The sequence below is a fragment of the Kogia breviceps genome, chromosome 11, assembly GCF_026419965.1.
Source record: "Kogia breviceps isolate mKogBre1 chromosome 11, mKogBre1 haplotype 1, whole genome shotgun sequence".
Taxonomy (NCBI): domain Eukaryota; kingdom Metazoa; phylum Chordata; class Mammalia; order Artiodactyla; family Physeteridae; genus Kogia; species Kogia breviceps.
In genome coordinates, this window is record NC_081320.1 from 81,159,342 (window position 1) to 81,171,408 (window position 12,067).

A 12,067-nucleotide genomic window follows, 5' to 3' on the forward strand; every position below is an offset into this window, starting at 1 on the left:
CTACTGAACCAATTTCTTTTAAAATAAAACTTGAGTTCTCACTGGGAATGTATGTAGCATACGGACAAAGAATTAAGAAGGTTTTCAGAACAATCTAAATGAAAAGTAACATAAAGCAAAGAATACTGAGGCGGGAGTATAAATAAGTAGCAAGTCAGGGAAGGAAAATAAGTTTCTGACTTGAGAAACTTCTTACTTACCCATTTAATATGTGTTCAAAAAGATGAACTTGACCATCTCTGCAAACAACAGCTAACTTGACAGGCTAAAAGAAAAATGTAACATTAATAGGTAATATACTTCGGTCCACTCTAATAATTACTTATGGAAATTCAACTACCCTCTCCACCCTTCAAATAACAAGAGATAAATCAAAACAGTAAGGATGTACAACTCTTGAATTTAAAAATAATCACTGCAACCAAAATAACAATTCAAGCAGTTGTTGTCAAGCCTATAAATGAAAGTTTAGGCTAAGAAGACAGCACAGTCCATGAGAACGCAGCATGGAAGTTAGAGGAGCTAAGTCAACAACCAAGCACATTGGCTGACAACAGGGAACCAACCGGCAGGCCCACGTGTCAGGATTACCGAAAACGCCACTTCGCCCTGTCCTCTCCCCTCACGAGCACTCAATACAGAATCCAATGATTACTCTGAATAGTCTTAAGATTTTTGTTTTATTTTGTTCTCTCTCATTCCTGAATCATCAAAACCCTGATTTTAAAAAACAGTATTTGTGAAGTCCAAAAACAAATTCTCAAAGAAACAAGCCACTTACCTCTTCTTTATTTTCTGACAAAGTCAAGTCAATATAGACAGGTTCATCTGTAACTGTAAAAGACATCACTGCATTCTTTTCTTTGTTTTCTGACCGGACCTGCCTAGATAACAAAACTGATGATTAGGTAGAAAGACATTAAAAAAAAAAAAAAAAGGCAAACACCTAAAGGGAGTTACAGGAATCGGCTCACAACAGCATTTTCATCTTTTGAAAGCTAAATAAGGTAATTAAAGATCAAAATAAGGGAAGCATTTGTGTCACTACCATGTGACATGGTTGCATGGGAAAAGAGAAAGCATTAATGCATTTGTGGCAGATTTAAACAATGAGCAACATTCTTTTCCATTAACCTATTTGTCTTTCTTGATGGCAATGCCAACTGTCTTGATCACTGCAGCTTTGCAAGTTTTGAAGTGAGTTTTCCAACTTCTTTTTCAAAGTCATTTTGGCTATTCTATGTGCTTTGCATTTCCACTTGCATTTTAAAATCAGATTGCTGGGATTTTGACTGGATTCACATTGAATCTATAGATTAATTTGAGGAGAATTAACATCATAGCAATACTGAGAAAACAGAGTCCAGAAATAGATAAATAGAAATATAGATAAATGATCCTCACTATTGGTTGATTCTTTGAGAATTTGCCTACTTGCTAAAATTTATTTGTAGACCCCGAAATCACCATTTGTGGTGATTTCATGGTCTTTAACAAGTATACATAGAACAGTGAAACATACGAGCAGCCCAACGCTCATGAGGTTTAACAAGGCTATGCTCTCTGCCTTTTTATTTCAGCTTTCATACCAAGTATTCTTTTCACAGCCTATTTAGTGCCACACTTTTTGCTTTTATGCTTTTGGTTGGTGATTTCACTATTTAAAATGGCCCCCAAGTATAATGCTGAAGTGTGGTCTAGTGTCCCTAAGAGTAAAAAGGCTGTGATATGCTTATGGAGAAAATGTTTAAGATCGATAAACTCTGTTCTGACGTAAGTTAATCAGCTATGTGTGTGTGTGTGCGTGTGTGTGTGCATATAAATAAACCAAGGTACCTTTAAACAGAAATACACATAAAACAAGGTTATGTATTAATTAGATGACAAAAATGTTGTAACCAGAGGCTTGCAGAAACCAAACCCTGGTGTTTCCCCAAGGAGTAAGAGTTCAGTATCGCTGAATCAGTGCTCCTGAGGACTTTTACAACATGACTACTGCAAATAACAGGCAATTGACTCAACGTGTTTATATGCAGCACCAATTCACTGGAGATAGTACTGGGACCACTGGATATCCAAAAAACAAAAACAAACCCATGAACCCCAATCCGTTCCTTGAACCATATACACAAATTAACTCAAAACAGATCACAGAACCAAATAAACACAAGACCTAAAACTAAAAAACTTCCAGGAGAACACTTTTGTGACTTTGGGTTAAGCAAAGACTTCAAAACATGATCTGTACTTCATCAAAATAAAAAACTGCTTCGTTTCAAAAAAAGACAATCCAGAGACTAGGAGAAAATATTTGTAAAGCATATACTTAATAATTGATTTATATTCAGAATATACACAGAACTCTCAAAACTTAGTGAGAATACAAACAACCCAGCAGAAAATAGGCCAAAATATTTGAACACACACTTTGTCAAGGAACATATCCAGATAGCAAATAAGTACTTAAAAGATTCTCAGCATCAACAGTCATTAGGAAAATGCAACTTAAAACCACACTGAGATACCACTACATATATCAGGACGGCTAAAATTAAATGACCATAAAGTGTTGGTGAAGATGTGAAGGAATTAGCACTCTTACGCACAGCTGGTGGGAATGTAAAATGGTACAACTACTCTGGAAAAAAATTTGGCAGTTTTTTAAAAAGTTAAATATACACCTATCGTAAGATGCAGCCATTATACTCCTAGGTAGTTACCCAAGAGAAATGAATCATATGTCTGTACAAAGACTTGTACACAAGTGTCCTTAACAACTTTATCTGTAATATCCCAAACACGTCCACAAGCCTGTAGACTGAGGTGGGGAGGGGGATTACAAAGGAATATGAGGAAACTCCTGGGAGCAATGCAGGTGGCCACTGTCTTGACTGTGGTAATAATCTCACATTTGTAACTTCAGTGAAGCTGTTTAAAAAATCTGGGCACAAATTTAAAAAATTAAAATAAAGACTGAGTAACAGTAACAAGCGTGACTTACAAACATGATTCAAGATCAGTTTCTTTTTATTAACTAGTGAGACTTTATACATTTACCAATAAACAGTCTTTCAGTATTTTTGTGTCTAGAAGAAAATTAAGAGTTGATTTGATAAATTCTAAATATTTCATGCATAACTTAATAAAACAAGATTCACTCTAAAATGAAGTTACTCATACGATATACATGTTCAAAATCACTGCTATCACACCACTATATACAGCAGAAGCTGCTATTTCAGCCCATCAATAGGAGATAGTACTTCCTCCTTACAGTAATATGAAAGGGTTTTTTGGGATTTTTTTTAAATTTTAATCTTCATTCAGTGGCAAGAAGCCTTCAAATGCTATTTTCTTTCAGAAATGTGTCTTTCAAAGGTAATTAGTAGGGAACCCTCGGCTTGCTCTACCTAACAAAACACAAAGTTTTCATGAATGGCCTTTGGGGGCAGCCTTTCAATATGCAGTTTTAATCTGTTTGTTTTCTATGGTTTATTCCTCTGTTACTAGGAAGCCCCAGGTATACACATGCTATCTTCAGGATCTTAAGACAACAGAAATCAACTTTTCTGCTATACAAAAAATTTTGGAGCTGGAGACCCCTAGTCTCAGGAGCCAAAGAGGTGAGGCATTAAAGACTGAAGCACCTCAGTAATGTCAGGAGACTGGGGTGGCCGATTTTAACTTTTCTGGCATTACTAATTTCTTATGTTAGGGATAAACCTTCTAGAACCAAAGTAAGATATTCCAATAGGCGCTCCTCAAAAATGAGACACAGGACAGAAAACCAACACAATTTGATTGTAAGAGGCATAACTAGGAACTAAGCTGACGGTCTGGAGGTGAACAGAGGTCCACCTCCAGACTGACATGAGCCTTTCCCCACACGACTACTTTAAGAAATACATATTTGATGAGTCATTTCTGAGTATTATTTGGTATAAATTTACAGTAACTTTATATGGTCAAGAGCATGCTCAACTAACTGATCATTATGATAAGAAACTACTTCTATTTTTTAAATCTACATATTCTGTCCATGAACATCAGGTAAAAGAAAAAAAGTTAATTTCACCATTAGATGATGTTATAAAATCCAAGAAATTTCTTATTATTTCTTAAATTTAAAAACTTTTTGATGGCTCTTCAATACCAAATTGATTTTTACTTTCAAAAGTAGCTTCAAAGGGAATTAGTGACAGCAACCACTGCAAGGAAAGCCTACTGGGAATTCTCAGACACAACCAAGGAATTTAATGTCCTCAGTAAACCATCAAATAGGCATTACTGCACTAACCCATATAGTCATCTCTTTCAACAAAATCAGAAATTTTCCTAAAAAAATTTTTGAAAAAGGTTTTTAAATTGCCCAGTCACAAAAATATTCAGCCCACTGTATCTCTAAACAAGCATGGAGGAAGTTCTATTACGTAATGCTCTTAAATTTTTCTCATAAAGATCTGATTTTTAGGCAGGCTCAATTCCTCATTACAAGTCAATATAAAATAAATCTAATATTAAATACAATACAGCAAATCTCATATTCATCATTTACATTAACCATATAAGCTATGACCGATTCTTTCAAGGCAATGTTACCTCCGAAAATCCAAAAGACTACATACCAGACATTAAGTAACCGGTCATGCACTGCTCCAGATAAGAAATAAAGACCTGTAATTCCATCAAAGGGTTGGCTCTCATTAGGAGGTCTGATAGTAGTGAACATAAGTGATGAAACCGGCGTTGCATGTCCCGTGAAGTGCTAGAGAAAGTTAAATCTCATTTAGGAGAGGATGTAAGGCAGTAACAAAAATTAAAGAGTTCATATGTATCATAAACAATATACATGATACATATCTGAAATCAGAGCTCCAGACTACTAAGGTTATTTGTGCTATATTCCTCTCACTTTAAAAAACTCCATCTGAAAAAAACTGAACATTAAAGCTGTCCCTTCCAACTCCCATGAGCCTACCCCACAATCTTTACTTCTCCCATATTTGTGTTAAAGATTCACTTCATTCTATCCATTTTAAAAGGGGTGCTTGGGTGCTCAGACACAGCCAAGGAATTGTAGGTCTTCATGTTACTCTCAGTGAGTCGAAACCACAATTTTAAGGCATCATCACAGCACCAAAAGTTCAGTAACCCCTGAGCACACTCAAAATGTAATTCTAAATCTCCACAGCTAAATACAGTAATATACCAAATGCTGGATGCAAGCTAGAAATAAAAAATTACTATTATTATATAATTATATTATTATTGAAAAGAGTAAGATACTTAATTCCACTCATTTCATTTTCCATTTACATTCATTCTTCCAATGCATGCAAAAAGGATATATCTAATCTATTTAACCGATTTGGAGGACTACTTTTGTTTATTAATTGTACTATTTCATATGCTTGAAAATAACACATCTGTATCCTTCCAACAATATTCTTTGGCTCAGACTTCTGCCTTTCTCCATACTTACTCTAGACAACTGTTATGCTTACAACCAATTTGATTCACTCACTCTGTAGACTTCTTTGGTCTCCAAAACCCATAGCTTGATTGTTCGACCAGCTGAAAGCAACATTTTTCCATCTGGGCTGATACACAGGGAACTGACACTGCTATTATCACCTTTCCATTTGCTGTATTGTGAAGAGAAATAAAAACATCTCAATGAATGGGGAGGAAACTTTACTCAAAGCAAAAAGAAAACAAAAGGCAAACTAAGCATTGAAAATACCACTCAAGGGACTTCCCTGGTGGCACAGTGGTTAGAATCCGCCTGCCAATGCGTGGGACACGGGTTCAAGCCCTGGTCGAGGAAGATCCCACATGCCATGGGGCAACTAAGCCCGTGCACCACAACTACTGAGCCTGTGCTCTAGAGCCCGCGAGCCACAACTACTGAAGCCCACGCACCTAGAGCCCATGCTCCACAATAAGAAACCACCGCAATGAGAAGCCCGTGCACCACAACAGAGTAGCCCCATCTTTCCGCAATTAGAGAGAAAAAAAAAATACCACTCAAGGTTTTATGCCAAACTGCATTCCCTAAAATGTTGACTCAGGTAACCAACCTTGGACATATCACCAAGGTAATGCCTCTCCAATAGGACAGAGAATCTCAAGAGGTACCAGGAAATGGGTTAATAAGAGTTATAAGAATGTAAAATGGGTAGTTGTGTCTCCTGTGATCCACGAGGTGATTCTGCTAATGCCCAGGAAACTACCATGGTGGCTGGACCTCTACAAACCCATCCTACCCCTCCATAGTTCCTGCGTTCTCTGGAAGGTTGAGAAATTAATTTACTTAGTAACACAAATGATCTCTCAACCGACGGTACAGAAAGATTATTTCTACCCCAGATCCACAAATATATGCCCCTAGCTGATAAAATAAAATAAATTAGGTATAATGATCCCTTTCTAATACAAATATGATTAACAGCAAGAGTCTTTGCAGACTGTTGCATACGTTAATGCTATTTATAAGCAACAAGGAGCCTGGCTTGGCTATTCACTTATAAAATCAAGAAGTAACAGCAGCAGGGCTTCCCTGGTGGCACAGTGGTTAAGAATCCGCCTACCAATGCAGGGGACACGGGTTCAAGCCCTGGTCCAGGAAGATCCCACATGCCATGGAGCAACTAAGCCTGTGTGCCACAACTACTGAGCCTGCGCTCTACAGCCCGTGAGCCACAACTACTGAAGCCCATGTGCCTAGAGCCCATGCCACACAACGAGAAGTCACAGCAGTGAGAAGCCCAAGCACCGCAACGAAGACTAGCCCCTGCTCGCTGCAACTAGAGAAAGCCCATGTGCAGCAACAAAGAACCAATGCAGCCAAAAATAAATTAATTTTTTTAAAACCCCCAAAACAGAAGTAACAGGAGCAATCTTCTTACGAAAAAAGGTTAGTTCTAAAGTGGAAGAAAACATATTGCTCTGCCAGTCACATTGGAATATGTCAAATTACTCATTTGGAAAAACAAAATTAGATTCCTGTCTTAAATTACATACACACTAAACTTCATAAATTAAACCAAAACTAACTGATTAAAAATAAGTATTAAAAAATACTTATGAGGAAGTTTTTATAATCATGGGGTTAGGAAAAGCCTTCCAAAGCAATTACAAACAAAGAATCACAGAGGAAAAAAATAATCAAGAGTAATTAAATAAAACTCTGTACCACAAAATAAGTCATAAAATTAAAAGCAAGGCCAGGAGAAAAAAATCAAAAATATACAGGCAAAGAGTAAGTGTGGAAGTGGAGTCATGATGGTGGTGTGGGAAGACATGGAGTTAGCTTTTCCCCACAACTAGGGCACCTGCTGGCCCCTGGTGGGGGACTCTGACACCCAAGGAGAGGGGAGGAACACCAAGATGAACCGGTAGGACGCAGGGGGACTGCGTGGGGGAGAAGTGGAGGCCAGACAGGATCAGCACCCCTGAGGCTGGGGAGATCAAGAGGCAGGCGGGAGGGGCTCTCAGGGAAGAGCCAGAGAGGAGCAGAGGGCGATCGCCTGGCCCACTCGGGCAGAGGAGTCTGCTGAGCTCCCAGGTGGCTACCCCCACCTCCAAATCCCCCTCTAGGTCTCCTGGGTCCTTGGGGGCATAGGAAGGAGGCTGAGGGGAGAACAGGAGAGGCAGGGGGGAGGGGCCTTCCCAGACCGGAAGAGCAGGAGAGGAGAGGAGGGCGTGTGTCCTGCCCACTTGAGCCCAGGAGGCCTGCTGGGCTCCCAGATGAGGTCCCCTGCCCTGAGACCAAGCCCCAACCCCCATAGCCCCCAGGGCCTTTTTCAGTCCTGTGGGACCTGAGCATTGGTCCCGCCCAGCACCCAAACCCTGCCCTTACTTAGGCCCCGCCCTCCACAGCCAAGGCCTTCCCCCCACACCTTTCTTTTTCCCTCCTCCTTTTTACTACTGTGGTATTGCTATCCCTTCCGGTTGTTGATTCATCTTTTATAATCTTACTAACATAACTGTTAGTTTCCTAGTCTAATTTTATTTTTTACTTTGTTATTGTTCCCTTTTTTTCTTTTTGCCGCCCCAGGTGGCTTGCGGAATCTTGGTTCACAAGCCTGAGGTCAGGCTGAAGCTCCTGCGGTGGGAGCTCCAAGTCTTAACCACTGGACTAACAGAGAACCTCAGACCCCAGGGAATATTCATTGGAGTGAGGTCTCACAGAGTTCCTCATCTCAGCATCAAGACCCAGCTCTACCCAATAGCCTACAAACCCCAGAGTCGGAAACCTCAGGCTAAAGAACCAGTAAGACAGGAACAAAACCCCACTCATTAAAAAAAAAAAAAAGTCACAGATGAAGGAGCAAGTAAAAACCTACAAGACCAAATAAATAAGCAATCTTACCTGAAAAAGCATTCAGTGTAATGATAGTAAAGATGACCTGGAATCTCAGAAATATGGAGGCACAGATTGAGAAAATACAAGAAATGTTTATAACAAAGATCTAGAAATCTAACAGAGATGAACAACATAATAGCTGAAATGAAAAATACACTAGAAGGAATCAATAACAGAATAACAGAGGCAGAAGAACGAATAAGTGAGCTGGAAGACAAAATGGTAGAAATAACTGTCAAGGAGGAGAATAAAGAAAAAAGAATGAAAGAATTGAAGACAATTTCAGATTCCTCTGGGACAACACTAAACGCACCAACATTCGAATTATAGGGGTCCCAGAAGAAGAAGAGAAAAAGAAAGGGTCTGAGAAATTATTTGAAGAGATTATAGTGGAAAACTTCCCTAGCATGGGAAAGGAAATAGTCACCCAAGTCCAGGAAGCACAGGGAGTCCCATACAGGATAAATCCTAGAAAAAACACACCAAGACACATAGTAATCAAACTAACAAAAGTTAAATTTAAAAAAAAATATTAAAAGCACTAAGGGAAAAACAAAAAATAAGATACAAAGGAATCCCCATAAGGTTATCAGCTGATTTTTCAGTGGAAACACTGCAGGCCAGAAGGGAGTGGCAGGATATATTTAAAGTGATGAAAGAGAAAATCCTACAGCTAAGATTACTCTACCCAGCAAGGATCTCATTCAGATTCAATGGAGAAGTCAAGAGCTTTTCAGACAAGCAAAAGGTAAAAAGAATTCAGCACCACCAAAGCAGCTTTAGAACAAATGCTAAAGAAGTGGGAAACAAAGGTGAAGACCCACAAAAACAAACCCAAAACAATTAAGAAAATGGTAATAGGAACATACATATCAATAATAACCTTGAATGTAACAAGTGGATTAAATGCCCCAACCAAAAGACACAGACTGGCTGAATGGATACAAAACAAGACCCATATATATATGCTGTCTACAAGAGACCCACTTCTGACCTAGGGACACATACAGACTGAAAGTGAAGGGATGGAAAAAGATATTCCATGCAAATGGAAATCAAAAGAAAGCTGGAGTAGCAATACTCATATCAAATAAAATAGACTCTAAAGACTGTTAAAAAGATAAGAAGGGAAACTACATAATGATCAAAGGATCAATCCAAGAAGAAGATATAACAATTATAAATGTTTATGCACCCAACATATAGGAGCACCTCAATATATAAGGCAAATGCTAACAACCATGAAAAGGGAAATTGACAGTAACAAATAACAGCAGGGGACTTCTAACACCCCACTTACACCAGTGGACACATCATCCAAACAGAAAATATATAAGGAAACACAAGCTTTAAATGACACAATAAACCAGACAGATCTGATATTTATAGAGCATTCCACCCAAAAGTGGCAGAATACACTTTCTTCTCATGTGCACATGGAACATTTTCCAGGATAGATCACATCTTGGGTCACAAATCAAGCCTCAGAAAATTTAAGAAAATTGAAATCATATAGAGTATCTTTTCTAACCACAACGCTATGAGACTGGAAATCAATTACAGGAAAATAACTGTAAAAAACACAAATACATGGAGGCTAAACAGTGTGCTACTAAATAACCAAGAGATCACTGAAGAAATCAAAGAAGAAATAAAAGAAAAACAAGGAAACAAATGACAATGAAAACACGACGACCCAAAACCTATGGGGCGCAGCAAAAGCAGTTCTAAGAAGGAAGGTTACAGCAATACAATCTCACCTCAAGAAACAAGAAAAATTTCAAATAAATAATCTAACCTCACACTTAAAACAACTAGAGCAAGAAGAACAAATAAAACCCAAAGTCAGTAGAAGGAAAGAAATCATAAAGATCAGAGCAGATATAAATGAAATAGAATTGAAGAAAACAATAGCAAAGATCAATAGAACTAAAAGCTGGTTCTTTGAGAAGACAAAATTGATAAACCCTTAGCCAGACTCATCAAGAAAAAAAGGGAGAGGATGCAAATCAATAAAATTAGAAATGAAAAAGGAGAAATCACAACTGATACTGCAGAAATACAAAGGATTATAAGAGACTACTACAAACAACTATATGCCAATAAAACGGACAGTCACGAAGAAATGGACAAATTCTTGGAAAGGTACAATTTTCCAAGACTGAACCAAGAAGAACTAGAAAACCTACACAGACTTATCACAAGTAATGAAACTGAAACTGTAATTAAAAATCTTCCGACAAACAAAAGTCCAGGACCAGATGGCTTCACAGGTGAATTTTATCAAACATTTAGAGAAGAGCTAACACCCATCCTTCTCAAACTCTTCCAAAAAATTGCAGAGGAAGGAACACTCCCAAACTCATTCTATGAGGCCACCATCACCCTGATACCAAAACCAGACAGATACTACAAAAAAAGAGAACTATAGACCAGTATCACTGATGAACACAGATGCAAAAATCCTGAACAAAATACCAGCAAAGAGAATCCAACAGCACATTAAAAAAGGATCATATGCCATGATCAAGTGGGATTTATCCCAGGGATGAAAGGATTCGTCAACACACGCAAATCAATCAATGTGATACACCACATTAACAAATTAAGGAATAAAAACCATATGATCATCTCAATAGATGCAGAAAAAACTTCTGACAAAATTCAACACTGATTTAAGATAAACTCTCCAGAAAATGGGCATACAGGAACCTACCTCAATATAATAAAGGCCACATAAGACAAACCCACAGAAAGCATCACAGTCAATGGTGAAAAACTGAAAGTGACCACTAATATCAGGAACAAGACAAGGATGTCTACTCTCGCCAATCTTATTCAACACAGTTTTGGAAGTCCTAGCCACAGAAATCAGAGAAGAAAAAGAAATAAAAGGAAAACATATTGGAAAAGAGGTAAAACTGTCACTGTTTGCCAATGACATGATACTATACATAGAAAATCCTGAAGATGGCACCAGAAAACTACTAGAACTAATCAATGAATTTGGTAAGGTTGCAGGATACAAAATTAATGCACAGAAATCTCGTGCATTCCTATAAACCAACAACAAAATACCAGAAAGAGAAAGTAAGGAAACACTCCCATTTACCACTGCAACAAAAAGAATAAAATACCTAGGAATAAAACTGCCTAAGGAGGCGAAAAACTTGTACTCAGAAAACTATAAAACACTGATGAAAGAAATCAAAGATGACAAACAGATGGAGAAATATACCATGTCCTTGGACTGGAAGAATCAATATTGCGAAAATGACTATACTACCCAAAGCAATCTACAGATTCAGTGCAATCCCTATCAAACTACCAATGGCATTCTTCACAGAATTAGAACAAAAAATTTTACAATTTGTATGGAAACACAAAAGACCCTGAATAGCCAAAGCAATCTTGAGAAAGAAAAATGGAGTTGGAGGAATGAGCCTCCCCAACTTCAAACTACACCACAAAGCTACAGTAATCAAGATAGTATGGTACTGGCACAAAAACAGAAATATAGATCAATGGTACAAGATAGTATGCCTAGAGATAAAACTATGCACATATGGGCACCTAATTTACGACAGAGGAGGTAAGAACACAATGGAGAAAAGACAGCCTCTTCAATAAGCGGTACTGGGAAAACTAGACAGCTACATGTAAAAGAATGAAATTAGAACACCTAACACAATATACAAA

General features: G+C 38.0%; 1 protein-coding gene and 1 non-coding gene across 3 annotated transcripts in view; both read right to left on the reverse strand.

Annotated features, from left to right (window-relative positions):
• Window positions 1-12,067, reverse strand: part of WDR43 (WD repeat domain 43) — a 50,919-nt gene that overhangs the window by 21,987 nt on the left and 16,865 nt on the right. For both annotated transcript variants that reach the window (XM_059078619.2, XM_067007878.1), the window contains 4 exons: window positions 5,525-5,645; window positions 4,626-4,765; window positions 782-884; window positions 201-265 (listed from right to left, as the gene is read on the reverse strand). In XM_059078619.2, coding sequence (XP_058934602.1) covers window positions 201-265; window positions 782-884; window positions 4,626-4,765; window positions 5,525-5,645 — 429 coding nt within the window. The remainder of the gene's footprint in view (window positions 1-200; window positions 266-781; window positions 885-4,625; window positions 4,766-5,524; window positions 5,646-12,067) is intronic.
• LOC131766073 (small nucleolar RNA SNORD53/SNORD92) lies at window positions 5,053-5,137 on the reverse strand. Its single transcript, XR_009338375.1, has one exon. It is a non-coding gene; the product is annotated as a small nucleolar RNA SNORD53/SNORD92 (small nucleolar RNA).